Source organism: Calypte anna, chromosome 17 (genome assembly GCF_003957555.1).
Source record: "Calypte anna isolate BGI_N300 chromosome 17, bCalAnn1_v1.p, whole genome shotgun sequence".
NCBI lineage: Eukaryota > Metazoa > Chordata > Aves > Apodiformes > Trochilidae > Calypte > Calypte anna.
The window spans coordinates 7,309,526-7,324,929 of record NC_044262.1 but is presented as its reverse complement, the minus strand read 5'-3'; the positions used below and the strand labels follow the sequence as shown (position 1 = coordinate 7,324,929).

At 40.6% G+C, this 15,404-nt stretch overlaps 1 protein-coding gene across 3 annotated transcripts in view; it reads right to left on the bottom strand.

Annotated features, from left to right (window-relative positions):
* Positions 1 to 15,404, bottom strand: part of STRBP (spermatid perinuclear RNA binding protein) — a 46,717-nt gene that overhangs the window by 11,370 nt on the left and 19,943 nt on the right. For 2 of the 3 annotated variants that reach the window (XM_030460970.1, XM_030460969.1), the window contains exons 2-10: positions 12,524 to 12,699; positions 10,259 to 10,473; positions 9,644 to 9,809; positions 7,860 to 8,004; positions 2,266 to 2,360; positions 1,749 to 1,844; positions 913 to 1,024; positions 279 to 376; positions 80 to 191 (exon numbers count right to left, since the gene is read on the bottom strand). In XM_030460970.1, the coding sequence (XP_030316830.1) occupies positions 80 to 191; positions 279 to 376; positions 913 to 1,024; positions 1,749 to 1,844; positions 2,266 to 2,360; positions 7,860 to 8,004; positions 9,644 to 9,809; positions 10,259 to 10,473; positions 12,524 to 12,526 (1,042 nt within the window). In that variant the 5' untranslated portion in view covers positions 12,527 to 12,699. The remainder of the gene's footprint in view (positions 1 to 79; positions 192 to 278; positions 377 to 912; positions 1,025 to 1,748; positions 1,845 to 2,265; positions 2,361 to 7,859; positions 8,005 to 9,643; positions 9,810 to 10,258; positions 10,474 to 12,523; positions 12,700 to 15,404) is intronic. The other variant, XM_030460971.1, reaches the window with a different exon arrangement.

Genomic DNA, 15,404 nt, shown 5'->3' with positions numbered 1-15,404 from the left:
CATTTTACCCATTTTAAATTAACCCCTGCCCAATTAGTTTACTGCCCAATTAGTGTTTTTTTGAGCAAACAATACCTACCTTCTTTGTCAGCCACTGACCACGAATATTTCTGAAATGACTTATTTGATGGGAGGGGATCCATTTCCAAAACCTTATAGATCTGACCAAAGGCTGATAATCTGAGTGCATGCTACAAGGTGACAGTAGAAAGAGAAGTTACATCAGAGCACTATTCACTGTTGAAATCTCCAGCTCCTCAGAAGCACGAGTTTTCTACCTGAGCACTGTGTGTAATGGCTTCTTTTTGCTGAACTGTCATGTAGGACAAGGCATCTGTTGGCTCCCGTTCACAGGGGTCGTGCAGACCAGGGCCTCCTGGGAGAGAAGGAGGCAAAGCAGATCAGTGAAAGTAAAAGCAATATGGCAGTGGGTATGATGGACATCACAAGAGCTACTCTCAGCCTTCAGCAGTGGGCAGTGCACCTTTTCCCTAAGGACTTACACACTGGCTTTTACTCCCTTGCAGCAATGAACACAGAACTTACAAGGGTTAACTAAAAGCAACAGGTTTAAAATAATAAATCGTTTGGACAGATAGGTAGATTTGGATCAATCTGTAGAAAGCAGATAGTGGTTAGGCTTGTTTATTTGTTTGCAGCCTCTCACCGAGGTAGGGGTTAATTTATAATGAAACCTAGTATTTCCCATTGATTCCTACTACATTGGAAGTACTCAACTGCAACTCTGCAACTTCCTTTTTTTTTTTTTCTCCCCCTTTTAATTTTAAACAAGGAACTGTTCTTTTAGCTCCACTGCAGGTTAGGCATTTTCCATCTAATCACACAGCAAAAGCAAAACATTAGACTGCCTAAACAACCTCTTGTGTTCCTGAAGTTAATTTTGCCCCTTACCAGGAAGCAGGATTCCAGATGCCAAACACTCCATCACTCGTCGCAGTGCTTCCCCAGCGCCCAAAGGTCTATTACAAGTACCTATAGATTTTTCACATATAAGCTCGAGTGGCTAGAAGACATTAAATTATGATTAGTAAGGACACAAGGGTAAAGGTAACTGTAGTTAAATATGGAGGGGTAGAAGGGAAGGGTATTCACATCATCTGACTTCATTTTTAATCCACTACAGGTCTAAGTGACAGAAGAACATCCTGGAGGACAGCTCGCTGTCCATGTGTTTGTTCCCTGCTCTCACCTTTGGAGTAAACCACCTGCTCTCCATTAACTAGCCAGGAAGTCTAAAAGGAGAAGACTTCAAAAGCCAAGTCACCTGAATCTTCTCCTCTCAAAGCAGTGTCAGTTCTAGGTGAGAGAAAACACTTCCTCCCCCAACCTACAAAGTGTTCTCTGGATATACAGAGCATTTGGGCTTCTCCATACCCATTAACATGAAACAGGATCCTCTGGTAGGAGCAGCACTGTTACAGTAGCAGGATGTTTTTGAGAAACTAAACTTGGAAGTGGGATTCTACTGCAGATCCAAGAGGATGTGCAAGGCCCCACATTATATCTCTTTTCATGGTATCTGTACATCTTACACACTGAACAAATACTCTTGTTCTCCTTCCTGCAAGCACTTCTCCACACAGGTAGCAGTTAGTGGGGAGTAACAGGAAGGGGGGGTGTAAGGAGGAGTTCCACACAGTGCACTGTGTCCTCCAGTCCAGACACTGCTACAGTTCTCAGAAGATGTGGGGCCTGACCAAGTGGCCTTGAACTCTTTCTGTACTTACCCATCCTTTCAGGGGTGCCCATGTGGGGACTCTGTTGCACAAATCCCGCAGAATACGAAGGACAATTACACATGATTTTAGTCCATTTGCCCTGGCCTAGAACAAACAAAATGATTCCAATACACCTGCAAAAACCTGGCCTGCAATTTTGCTTTTTTTTTTTTTTTTAAATGCACAGAGTCCTGGGATAGATCCCTTTTTAAAAAATTATTATTACTTAATGTTTAATCAGCTTCATGCAAAATAAAAACAGTTTTATGAAGTACTTCAATTTAGAGAGACGTATGAAAATGGAAGCAAAACTTCAAGATTGCTTTTGTAGCCTCATGACAACTCTAGACCAGCTGGCTGTCTACCTGCCACATTTACCCTTGCACAGTACAGCACTGAGTTCGGAACTCTAGACCTTTGCTCTGTTAGGGACTAGTCAGAAATTAAAGAGGCATTAAAATTAAAACTGTCTCAAATTAAACCTGGTAAGGCTACAATAACAACAAGGTAAGAACAAAGAGCCAACCTGAAACCATTTGGCGTGCCGCAGAGACGCCAAGGCCTCCAGGCATTTCTGCCTGTCCAATAAGTCCGGAGGATCTTTCATCGCAACATTGTCTACTGGTAAAAATGGGATAAAAAGAGACAGATACAATTTGACCAAGGGGTTTCTGTCACAATACAAAAAGAGAGGCAGCATCTCAATGAGATAATAAGACTCCCAGAATTTAAGTGTACTGTTATTTAATTTAAACAAGCCATTAAAGGTAGTAAATGTGCACGTGTGCAACAGAAGCAAAGGCATTCACTCCTTGTAAAATAATAGTAATAATAAAGATGGCCACTGCTACAGACAATCTGGGATCTTATTAAAAATGTAGAACACATTTCAAGGCAGAAAATAGCTATATAGCACCTTTTTTGTTGTTGTATTGGGCTTTTTTCCCCCCCTTTCCCTTCTTTGCGACTTTTATTCCAAGTGCACAAAAATGGCACAGAATTTCAGAGAGACAAGCTTCTTTTGACAAGAGGAAGACTTTCTTTGGGGTAGTGTGGTATAAAAAAACCCCTTGTAATAAGTAAAAAGTGAAGTTACTTCCATGTAATTGTTGGGAATTCCAAAGAAAAACATTTAATATATTTGAAATGTTATTGCATGAGCAGTACTGGCCAATATAATTAAAGGTAAGAAATATACAAGCAATGCTAGTACAGTATTTTAGTTTCATCAGTCTCTCATTTAAAAAGAAAATATGAAAGAAGTAAGTTTGGTAAATTTGAGATCATTAACATATTCCAGAGGTAGTCCCCTCTTGTAAAAATCCTCTCTTCCCCAAATCAACAGAGGAAGTTCAAAGAAGGATTTGAGAGACAAGACACTGGTATCTTCTGTGCAGGTTTACACTTTTTTTTTTCCCCTTTCTGTTTTGTTTTTTTTTTAATCCAGCATGCAATAAACTCTTTTAGCAGTCAAATCCAATTCAGTATTGAAGGACGTTATACATCAGTGCTTTCCTTCCCTATTTTTTTTTTTAAACCTAAGGAGTTATTAGCACCCATATTCTCTGGAAACCCTGCACAAATGACAGATTTTCTATATCTGCAAAATCAGGTTAAAGAGACTCCAGCTTTTAGCTGATATTAAAACATATTGGAAGACCTAAATGAATCCATGGCTCAACTAAAACCTTGAATGTGTTATTTTCCTATGCACACACACTTTTTTATTTCTGAATAACTAATTTGGAAATTCAGTCTTTCCATTATTCCTAATGGTAAATTATCCAGGTCTTGTGAGAGAGACCTGTGCAGGGCTGAATGAAATACAATATCCATTCCAAACTGAAGACTATGCTAGACAAGCAAAATCCAGCAAGACACTTAAGGTATGAGGACAACTTAGGAGAAAAAGTACAATCAATTTGTAATACATTTTACTAGTAGCATCTCAAAGTACAATTTCATAGGTTACTCTGGATAGTATTTGTTGGAAGTGCAAGTGCATCTTTACTGTTAAAGTTGCTTCTCCTCCTGTGTCATTCAATGGAAGGTTACTCTGGTAAAAGCACATTATGTTATGATGGATAAAAGAGCCCAAAGCCAAAAACAGTGTAAACCTGAACAGATCAAGGTATCTTGCCTGACAGTTCACAGTTGCAATTCACACCTCCTGGCTCTGCTGTCAGCAGAAGATTTAAGTGCTATAAGCTTATTTTCTAGCCCAAATGAACTTCACAGCAGATATTTGCATTGTTTCTTAATGCCCTCATCAACATTACTACAACATTGGGATTAATCACTCCTCTTGCCTGTTCCAAATAAAAGCTGCAAAGTCTCAAAATGCTGGATTTCTGTGGGCAGGAAGGTCACTTTGGAACACAAGATTTGCTTCTAGATTTCCTTTGCAGATTCATTATTTTCAAGAGTAATGTTTTGTGGCACACAAGGACTAAACGTACATCTATGCAGATCTGTCAGAAAACTTAATTGTGGACAATATAAACATCTGCTTAAAGCTCATGTATTGTATAAAACAACCACTGTCAATGAATGATCAGAATCTTATTTTAAAACATTAGAAATGGCAAAGGTGACTGACTGCAAAATCACTACTTTTTGGGAACAAACTGGATCTATCAATGCCTCAGGACTTCTGCTTAGCATCATACAAGGCTTTGCTAAAGTATGTTGCAGCCATTGACAAAATAAGTAATTTTTTCCTTTGAACCACAAACCAAAAAGAAAACATGTCCTTGGCTAAATGGCTGAATGAAAAGGTTTTTCCATTCTCCTAAGATCTTATTTGCTTTCAGCAAGTTAAAAAATGACTTCTTCGTACTGGAATAAGGCTGCTTCCAAAGGTGTGAATTAGATACCTTGGATATTTTTGCCAATTGCAAATTCAGTACTGGTGTCCTGAGCACCTTTCACAGATGTTACAGTCAGCCAGCTTTGGGGTGCAAGTTTCTATTAAACAGAAAGATGAAGAGAACAGGCAGTGTAGAGGGCGAGCAGCTTGCAGCAGGCTCCCTTTCAACACCCTCAGGAGAATGGCATGTTTCTTCATGCTCTGCCAGTCAGGAAAGTGAGACCCAATCAAATTTTTCAAATGTGATTGCAAAGCTTTACTTTTTTCCTTGTGGTTTTAACAAGGGCAGTGATACAAGGAGCTTAATACCCAGTCAATAATAAAGCCCTGACATTAGCTCAGACTATGCAACACAGAACCAATCCTTTAGCAATTCTCTCTCCACTTGCTGTTTGTATTCTCTCCACACAGGAGCTGCCAACATCACTCATTTGCAGCCAGCCACATGAGAAGTGCTCTCTTCTTCACAGAGAACAGGTAAAAATCCAGGGCTGTCTCTTGGCACCCTTGTAGCACCCCTGGCTGTGCCTGCTCTGCAAAGGCAGCAGTGCAGGCAGGCTGCTTGTGCAGCAGGTGCTCAAGGAGCCAGGGGGATTTCAGCCCCACTTTGGTTAATTACCTTGTTTATTATTAGGTAAGCTTGTTGTTACTGTTCACTCTGTAACAGCAACTGAATTGCATACTACAAGGTTCTGGTGTGGAAAGCCCAATTTATATTTGATGCTATGACAAAAGAAAAAAATCAGTTTCTTCAGTTTTAAATTTTAACTGATGCAAAATGCAGGAATTTCAGATGTTTGACTTCTCAACTCAACATGAGAAAGCAGAGCTTTATGGGTAGAGCCATTTGTGAGAGACACTGAAATGCACGCACACACTGGCCCAGTATTTATTTTTGCCAGCAAGCAGCAAAAACAAATAGGACAAACACCACATCTTAAACATGAACACTTTTCCAAAGAGGTGGGGACTGAAGAGAAATCCAGGAATGTTTTTCGATACATTCTGACATCAGGGCATGAAGGCACACACAGCATTCCTACAGAACAAATGGGAGCACTGGTAACCAGGTCCGTTGCGCCTAACCTTGCCGGTTTGGTTAGAGGACAGATTAGTGCTAATCACACCCCAGCCGAAACCTTGGTCAGTTCTGTGCAGGCTCTGCTCCCAGGGAGCGGCTCCGGGACAAACCGGCGGCAGCGCCCGGAACCCAAGGGCCTATCTTACATGTAAAGATGAAAGGCAAAGTTACAAGCACTTTGAGTTCCTTCATTCAAAAGATGTCTGCAATAAACTCAAACCAGTTTTTAACGCAGGAAGTGTATTTACATTTAGTTAGCAGTATTCAGGAGGACTGAAAAAAAGGGCAGTACTGTCTCTGGGCATCAAGGTGGTTTCACCAGTTTCTCAGTTTCAGTGTATTTTCCCTTGACAGTGGCTATGCAAATTTTTTTGGTCTGAATCTAAGTGAAAGTGACCCAAGTATGGTCAGAAATGTTACAGAAAAAAGTATCCTTCCCACCTTTCATTTCACTTGGTGACATCTGCATAATGTTTTACATCCCTTTGAAAAGGAGTATGATAAATATCTCTGTTCAGTTGAGATGAATCAGTGTCAAAGAACTTGGGCTTTAAAACAAGATCCATTACCCTGTTAATTGTCCTCATCAGCTGCTCAGAAGTGACAGCATAACACCTCTAAGAAAGGCAGTAAAACAGTTTTAAATTTTAGAAAAAATTACTACAGATTTTTTAATATATTTTAAGATACTGAAAACGGAACATCTATATTTTAAATATAAGAAAGCATAAAAATTCAAATCCTTGGTGAGTTTGAGATGAACTCAGGAGTCCTAGAGTTTACTGCCACAACAGCATCACTTTTTGCAAGAAAATACTTGGATGAAAGCCCTTGAGCAAAACTGCATCCCCTTGTGAGAATCTCACATATCCTTGACCATCAGAGTTTGTTCTGCACTCCGTGCTCTTTCTCACAAACATGTTACAGCTGCAACAACTACAGGGCTGATCTCACATTGCATGGCAAGTTCAAGAACAACTGAAGAAACGTGCAATTTATTTTTAATGATCTTGCAAAAGACCCTGGTCACTAATTTGAGAATAAACAGACATTGCAACTAGGAAACCTTTGCCATTCATCTCTTTTGTAAGATTTTTCCGCATCCAACTGCTGCTGGTGTTCCATTGCATTGGAAAAGGGACCCTTCCTGCCATTGCCTCCAACAGATGTGAAGAGAAACTGACCAACATTTCTGGTGGTGTCTGTATTTCATGTGGGAGAGGGAGGAAGCAAAGGACTTGTGGCGAGTCTAGAAATGGGAAGAGAGCGACAGGGAGTTCCCTAGCCCACATGGGCCCAGCTGCCTCAGTTGTCATGACAGAGAGTGGCCAGTTGGTCAAAGGTCTGACATCATCCAGTGGCAAAGTTTCTAGGGATAGGTTTTGGAAGCAGAAGCAGAAATTACTGACAAGATTTTTAAAATTAAAGTATGGCTACATTTGCTCTTCTCTGTTTCTCTGGTTTGTTTCCAACCTCCTTGATTCTTCAGTCAACATTTCTTTAACAAGGGGCACATAACTGTATTGGATATCACCAGTTAGGGAGAAGGAACAGAAAGAAACTACATTAGAGTTGTCTATAGCTATTTTGCTCTAAGGACATGAGGTACAATGTTCCGTTCAGAAGCAAGAGTGCTGCATTACAGCACTGCACTTCAGCTGTATCCCAGTTAGGAAATTCTTAATGCTAGAAGCATACACATATGTATCATCAATTAATAAAAATCAAGGGCCAGGATTACGTACTTGCAAGCTTTGCAGGAGAGTTTTTTTTTTCTTAATGTAAAAAGAGAAACAATTTTATGAGTTCTTCCAAGATATTACAAACCAATCCCACTTGACTGACTTAATTGGAAAACAAGACTGTGCAGCGCTGGGGTGCTCAAGAATTAACTAGCAAGTCTGAAAGAAAGGAGAACTAAGATCTCATTGTATAACAAAGTTAACACTGTAGCAATATTGCTTGCAAATGAAAACTGTGCACATTACCATGAACATTTAGGAGACTGTTTTCTTTTTTAAAGCAAAAATAGTGCAACCTAATGTGGCAATAGCCAGTCTAGTTAGTACATGGTACACAATTAAAAACCTGCTTCCAAGTTAACCCTGTGCTGCACAGTCAGGGCATTTAGATAGAACAGTCTTAAAACAAGTTAAAATGCTCTGGGTACCTCCTTCCTTCTTCTCTGCTTCATCTCGAATGAGAGGGGATGTAAGTATCACCTTCAAAGTTAGCTTGGGCTCCTTTGTGTTACGAATAATAATAGCTGCCTCATTTACATGCTCCTCCACGAGATACTTCTCTTCTGTAAGTTTCTGAAAGTCACCAAGAAAGATTTCAAGAATCTCCCAATCACCTGAAAAACTGCAGAATCTCTGTATATGCATATGACTCAACTAATGAGAAGCCTACAAGACACTGCAGTAACAAACAGGGCCTTGCCTCCCTCATTAAAAACAGAAACCCCAGCAACATGCTTAAGAGAAGGTCTGCAGCAAATTTAATGAGAATTCTAAGTAGTACCACTATGTCATCACTTCTCTTTTTTACGTTTTTAAATGAAGACATAAGCTGACTTTCACAGCTGTTAGTGTGCAAAATACCACCACAAAGTTTTGTTCTTAATATGTACACACTTCTCTGGCAATGCTGCCTTGAAATGTAAAAGCTCTCATGGGCAATATGACCAACACAGCCATAACTGTCAGTCCAAATGGATGACAGATCCTAGTCCATCTCCCTGCCATGAAGAATGAGCAAATTCAACTCTCAACAGCCTTTGGATGCCCCTGCACCAGGGATGTCACCACCTCTCCTCAGTCTAGGCCAATTATTAGCCACACACAGAGTTTAGATTACCTATTTTGCAATAAAATTGCCCTTTACTACAATTACTTCCCATCCTACCTTTGGGAGCAATGTGAGGTACTGAATTGCAGACCCTTGACAAATAACCATTAATGTCTTAAAACTGACACCTGCATTTGGTCTTGACTTTTTCCAAACCAGATAATTTTAATTATGTGGTTTTCTAGGTGCTCATTTGTCTGATTTTCTCCAGCTTGTCTGTCCATCTCTCTCACTCCCTTTCCACACATTAGAACAAGCCCTTCATGTGAACAAATGAACAGTGAGAACAAACAGCTGCTGAGAATGGTAAAACACACACTGTTTGTGTGGAAATAAATGCAAGGCGGAAAAGCAGATCAGGAGAAAAGCAGATCAAGTTTGGAAATAGTTTGGAGAGAGGCACTTGCAGTGGAATACTTTAGGGCACATTTTCTTGACTACAGGGTATGCCAGTCTGGAAGCTGGACTGATTATTCAGACACAGAAATCTTGAAGAGGTATTATCCCTACTAGCTGCTTTAGAGACACCCACATTACTGTAAGTGCTTCCTGCTGAATGGCAACATCAGAATTAAATTGCTATGAAATAAAAATAATTATGAGCTCATTATTAACGTGAGCTAAAATGAATTACCACCTAAAGTGACTTTGTTCTCACTTCAGAAGTCAAGAGGCATTTATCTTGGAACAGCCCAAGCAAAGCAAAGCAGCTGCAATGTAGAACTGAAGGTTCAGGCAGGGGAACAGAGGAACAACAATACAGACTGATTGACATGCTTGAGCAGGGAAGATTCTGGGACTATGATTTAGCTCACGTTAGTGGTTACCAGAAAGCAAAAATCAGCTGAGTTAGTTACCACACAGAAAGGTTAGCTGTCATCATAGGAAAAATGACATCACAAATAGGGATTAGGCAACAACAGGAACAAGATATTAAATTTTGTGAATAGCCACTTCATGTCACCACGTTAAACATGTCACACCTAGGTTCAAAGTGTATTTCTTTAATGTACAGCACATATCTGAAACAAATCCCAGCCTTTACCCAAGCACACCATGCAGCTCTAACAGCCATTGTTAGAGGAGTATCCTAAATTAACTCACCTGTATTTGAGCGGGGAGATTGTCTTTGACTATACATAACAAGGTCTTTGTGGGTTTTTCTTTGCACATGAGAACCAGCTCCAGATCCATATCATCTTTTATCAGCAAGCCCTTTGCCACCAAGCCAATTCTCATAACACCACACAATGTCCGACCACCTTGATCCCTAGAAACAAAGCAATTTGGAGTAATTAAAACTATTTTCACACATTCATAGTACTTGAATTGCCCTGTCACAGTGAAGAGAAAAATGGATGGGACTGATGAGTGTGGCATATCACTGAAAACCACAGACTGTTTATGCAAGGAGCTCCTTTGGAAAAAAAAAATCAATTAATTGAATCACTAATTTGCAATTCATTTGAATGCAGAAGTTGCCTGCTAAATGCAATGTCACATCACAGGAAAATAGAGAGCAACTGTTGTCCACATTGGGCTTATTACTATTCCCTGCACTCACCTTACATTTTCCCACCTCAGGAAGTCCAAATACATCCACTTCCTCCTATGGATGTTTGTATGCAGCAGAATCAAGTAACACCAGGACTCTTACTTCGAAGGAAAGGAACCATTCAGAGCAGGACAGTAACACATTATGAGGCTCAACTCACTCACTTGGCATTGCTTTCTGCTTCCTCCTTTGCTTCCACATCACCCTCACTTTTTGTAGACTTGTTCTTTTCATCCATCCAATCAGAGACATGTTTAAGGGCACATTCTACTGTTGATACCATGTTCTGGACAGCTTCAAGTTCCTCTGGAGATGGATAAATGGTTGAATGTTTCACCATAACGTGGCGGTCATCGTTAGCAAAAGATCGGATAGATCTCTGTGTGGAGTGGGAAAGGGGGGGAAAAAAAGAACAAAGTCACTGAGTTGTCAACAGAAAGACATTTCCTGAATGGGAATCCTCCCTGCCAGATGTGGGAAAGTGTTTTATGATGACAATTGTTTATCATCATGCAGGAGTGATTTCTTATCTTTATTTAAATAAATTTCAAAAAGAAATAAGACAAATAATAGTATAAAATCACCATTAAGCTGGTAAAACATGTAAGACCTTGAGAGGGTTTTTTGGCACCTAATATTTGATGCTTAAATTCAGTTCTTGTAGAATCCTTTTCTTGGCCAGTAGGAGGAACAGGCACACCTGGGGCAGAGTTTATGTTCATGTCTACTTTAGGATGGGATAAATTGTGCTTTAGAGGTACATTTCCCCACCCACCCCATGTGTCTGCAGAAGTCTAGACTCTGCAATTTATGCTAGAGACAAAGGCAACACACCCTGGGACAAGACAATTACACAGCCTTATGGTTTTGTCATTGCTGCAGATGAAATCATAGGCAGTACAAGCTGCCACAAGAGGCTAAGCATACTGCACAGGTATTTACAAAAGCATGAAGGAAGATGAGGAGAAACATAAACTTAGGGTAGGAAAAGACAGAAATAATTTCTTTAAAAAGAACAGGAGTGCCAGCAAATGAGTTGGCAGTGAAACTCAAAGTCCTGACTAATACTGTTAAGGTAAATTTCAGTGGCTGAGTAACTTGTGCTAGGGAGCTATGGTTTGTCACACACTACCCAGATGAGACTTATTTAATCTAAACAGTGACCTGGACCAGCTGCAATCACAGCACAGACCTCTGGCAAGAGCAGCTCTATGTCTTGCTCTCTACAGACACATCAGTCAGTACTGAAAGTCTCCCAGAACTTGGAATCATCAACCAAAAAACTCCGTTCCTCCTACACATGAAATACCTTAAGTAGGTTTCATTTTCACCCCTGTTTCATGGCCTTGCAGCTTCTGAGGGACAAAAAGGGCCTTTGAAGGAACTCAGAGGCCTCTGGGTTGAATCCTTGTTAAGGAACTGGTCCTGGTGTCCTGGCTCATTGCATTCACTATGTCCTCTCCATCAAGGGTTGACATGACAATTCCTTTCCTAACCTCTGTGCCCTAACCCAGATGGACAATTCAGGTAGTTAAAGAAACTTATCAGTTGGGGTCTGGTATTATCCCCAGTGCTCTCATAGGTTGCAAAATGTTTCCAGGAGGTCCCTCTTGTGGCTTATCCTCAACATGGATTAGGAAATAAGCTGCAGTTCAGCAGTGAATAGTGACAAGCTGGATTTAATAATTTAAAAAATAATAATAAATATAAATACACCCTATCAGCAGCAGTCAGCTACACAAACGTTAGAGAACTGCATTTAACCTGTATTGTATCCCCATATCCATTCAGTAATAACCAGAGAGGACAAATATGCTTAAACTTGGCAGATGTTTTCCAGGGACTGGCTAGGTTTATGGCCTTTTGTGAACACATCTTCAGAATCTAACCATCATGATGCTTTATACTTGCACTTACAAATCAAACAGGCATTCTCTATTTGCAGTCAATACCAGCAGTTTAAAAATAACTTCTCACTTAAACAATATGGACCAAGTATAGCTGACTGCACACATCATCTACACCACTAACAAAGTGTGCACAGAACCACATTCAATCACATACACACAATAAGAATAATCAACATTTGATTTTTTGAGGAAGGGGTGGAATATCAGCATTTGGTTATTCAATCTGCAAGTTCAAGGTCATGCATTCTGCTTGCTAATGCCATTTTTATTAGAATACCTTACAAGCCTCCCCTTTGTTCATATTTAATAATTCATGTAATGCAGGCTCACAAGGCAACTCTGGTTTTAAGAGGCTGAAAATATATCAAACCTCACTTGCTTTGCTCAGGGCATGCAGCACCATCTCTAACCCAGTGCTAGGTCTGAAAATCCCCTTGCTGTGGTTTTATCAGGCCCCATGCAGGGCTGTCAGTGGAGAGTATTTTTATTGTGACCCTATGACAGATGACAAGCACCTACCATGGTTTGTTAGTGTTTCAGCTCTTTCTCCCTCCCTTTCTCCTTTTCCCTTCTCCTCGGTGTCTTTGCTAAGCACTGTTTTGCCTGGCAGAGCCTCTTCATAAGCCTCTCAGTCTCTTGACAGCTCAAGAGTTCATACAGCCGAGATGCTTTGGGAGTCACTTTCTGTAATTCACCTGCAACAACAGAGAAACAACTTGAAACCAGAAGAAACGGGATGTTAATTCCAGTGTGTTCTATGAGGTTAACTCAGACCACTAATTAAAGCAAGCAAGCTTCAAGATGGAAAGGCAGCCACTGAACCATTTATTCCTGAACAACAAGCAGGTATCACTGTGGAAAGCAACTTTGTGTAACGTGCCCACACATACAGAACAACTTTCCTGTGCCAGCTGGAGCTGATCGGGGTGTGGTGTGGCAGCCACCTGGCAATCTACATGTCTGATAGGAGGAAGAAGGGAAATCCAATGTCTCAAGTATGGTTTGTAAGAAACCAGCTCAAGTTCTTATTTTTATGTCACATGCACATATAGGAATCAAACACACTATATTTAATTATCAAAAAGTAATTATCTGCTGAGATCCCCAGGGCAGCCCTCAATCCTGAATGTGTCAGATGCTGTACAAGAACTAAGGCTTCAAGTGGCAGTAATTGGAAGTTGTTACTTTAAGAAAGACAAATGCATTATAACAAAGTGCAGATGTAAGACTTGAGAATGCTCAGCTGAAATCACCCACACTGCCTGCTCTGCCCTTCACTGCTTTTCGCAGCACACAACACTCAGAAGATGCTGCAGGAGCAGCCCTCATGTACTAAATTAGGAAACAGACACCAGCTCTGGCAGCATAAGGGGCTGCAAACAGACACTCTGTAAGACAAGAGAAGAGCAGAACAACAGAGCAGGTAATGTGAGAGAGAGGAGAGCACAGGCTCATTGCATAGGAAGACACTCAAGTCCTTACAGAAAATTCCTGTTTTCCTTTCACTGCACATACTGTTGCATCAGCTTTTCAGCAACATTTTGAAGCAACTGGAAATGCAGTCAGTAAATTTCTGCAGACTGACAGACTCAGATGATTTCCTTTCCTCCTATACATCCGTCTTCCCCCTCTACCAGTATGGTGCATGTTATCTGTCAGGGAATCCTGACATTGTTAGAGATTCAAAGCATGTTTGGTAGCAGCAGAGGGATAGCCGAGATGTCTCGAGAGCCTCATAGGTTCTTGAACCTCAGGGGTGTGACAGGGAATAATTAAAATGCTGCATCCCATAGAGATTTGAACATACCAGAGAAAGGCAACAGCAAATCCTGCTTCACTATGGTCTGAGTTCTGAAAAAACGAAGCTGGTTTACAGGACCAAGAGCTTTGGTGAAACAAAAAGCAGCCAGACAGGAACACTGCAGGGGCTGGTCTCCTCTGGCAGATAAAGACTACAGATGAAACTCTGAGTTAAATGTAGTCACACTAAAATATTTGGGAAGAGCAAGCCAATGAAAGCCCTGAAGGACCCTACGAAGGTACATTAATAAATTGCTCCCCAAAAGTGCTCAAGAATGGCAATGTTCTTTCATAGGACCAGATTCTTCCTTCAGAGATCCTGAAAGCCAAGCAGGGGCAACTGGGAGGAAGAAGCAAAGATTACTGCTTTGGCATCATTTATTATGTGAGCTAGACTGAAACTCTTGCACACCTAATAGTCTTTACCATCTCCAGAAGCAACCAGACTCTTTACAAGGTCTTTTTGTTATGCTTGTCTATAATAATAGTATGCTTTTTGAGTCAGCAGATGGCAAGCTAGAGAGAGTTTCATGAGATGTGTTTCCAGATCATCTATTTCAAATTACTTCTCTCTTCCAACTTATATTCCAGCTATCTTCACATACTCTTCTTGCCTGTGACTCCTACATTTCACATATTCAGTTTGCTATCTTTGCTGGTAACTGTAACTTGGCAATCCCAGGCAGAGAGAAGGGCACTGGAATGTGTTCCTGACTTCAGCATATGCCCAGTACAATGTCTCTAGACTCCAAGCAACACTCCAGCCTGGCCTCCCCCAGAAGACTCCTGCAAGCTGTTCCTGATCAGCTTGTGCAGTGTATTGAAAGCAGATGGACAAAGATAGCTGGCTGAGCAGCTTCTGGTGCTTCAGTGACTTGCTGAGCAGACTGTTATCTAGAGAGTGAGTCTGCAAACCATCTCCCAAGCTCTGGAAGGAGACACACCTCAGGGTGCAGCTCCAGAGGTGCTAAAAGCATTTCAGTGTTCTTTGAAAATCTGAAACAGACTGAAAATACACGTTTGACAGCTGTGATGAGGGTTAATCTTCTGCTGCCCAGGTGAAGCAAAACACCAACACCTCTCAGTGCTCTGCCTTAAGTGAGTAGCAACCATCTTGTTTTCAGGACATGTTCAAGTTTCAGTGATAAGTAAAAGTTGTTGAATGAGAAAGTATTTGTGTGTTTGAGTCTACCTGCCCTCTTTCTCAGCAGTGAATGGCTGAGGTTGGCATATGTGGCTGAATTAGATAGGGATCTTTATTATAAAACTCAGAAATCTAGCAATAAAATGCTGAAGGTTGAGTTGAAGCTCATAAACAATGTCTTGCAAGTCATTAACATCCTACGAATATTTCACAGAAATACAGACAGAAGTGAAATACCACTAAAGTTCAGATTTTGATAGAAAATTTTCAACAAAAGCACTAAGCAGGAGGAAGTTTACTATAAAAATGCAGACACAATATACAGAACAAAGTACATTTGACAGCATGCAGAATTAAATTAAGGAAAACTAAAATCAAATCTGCTCCAACCATATGGACTAAGGCAGCAGAACATAGCCCAGCACCAAACACATCAGAAAGCATTATGTGAAGTGA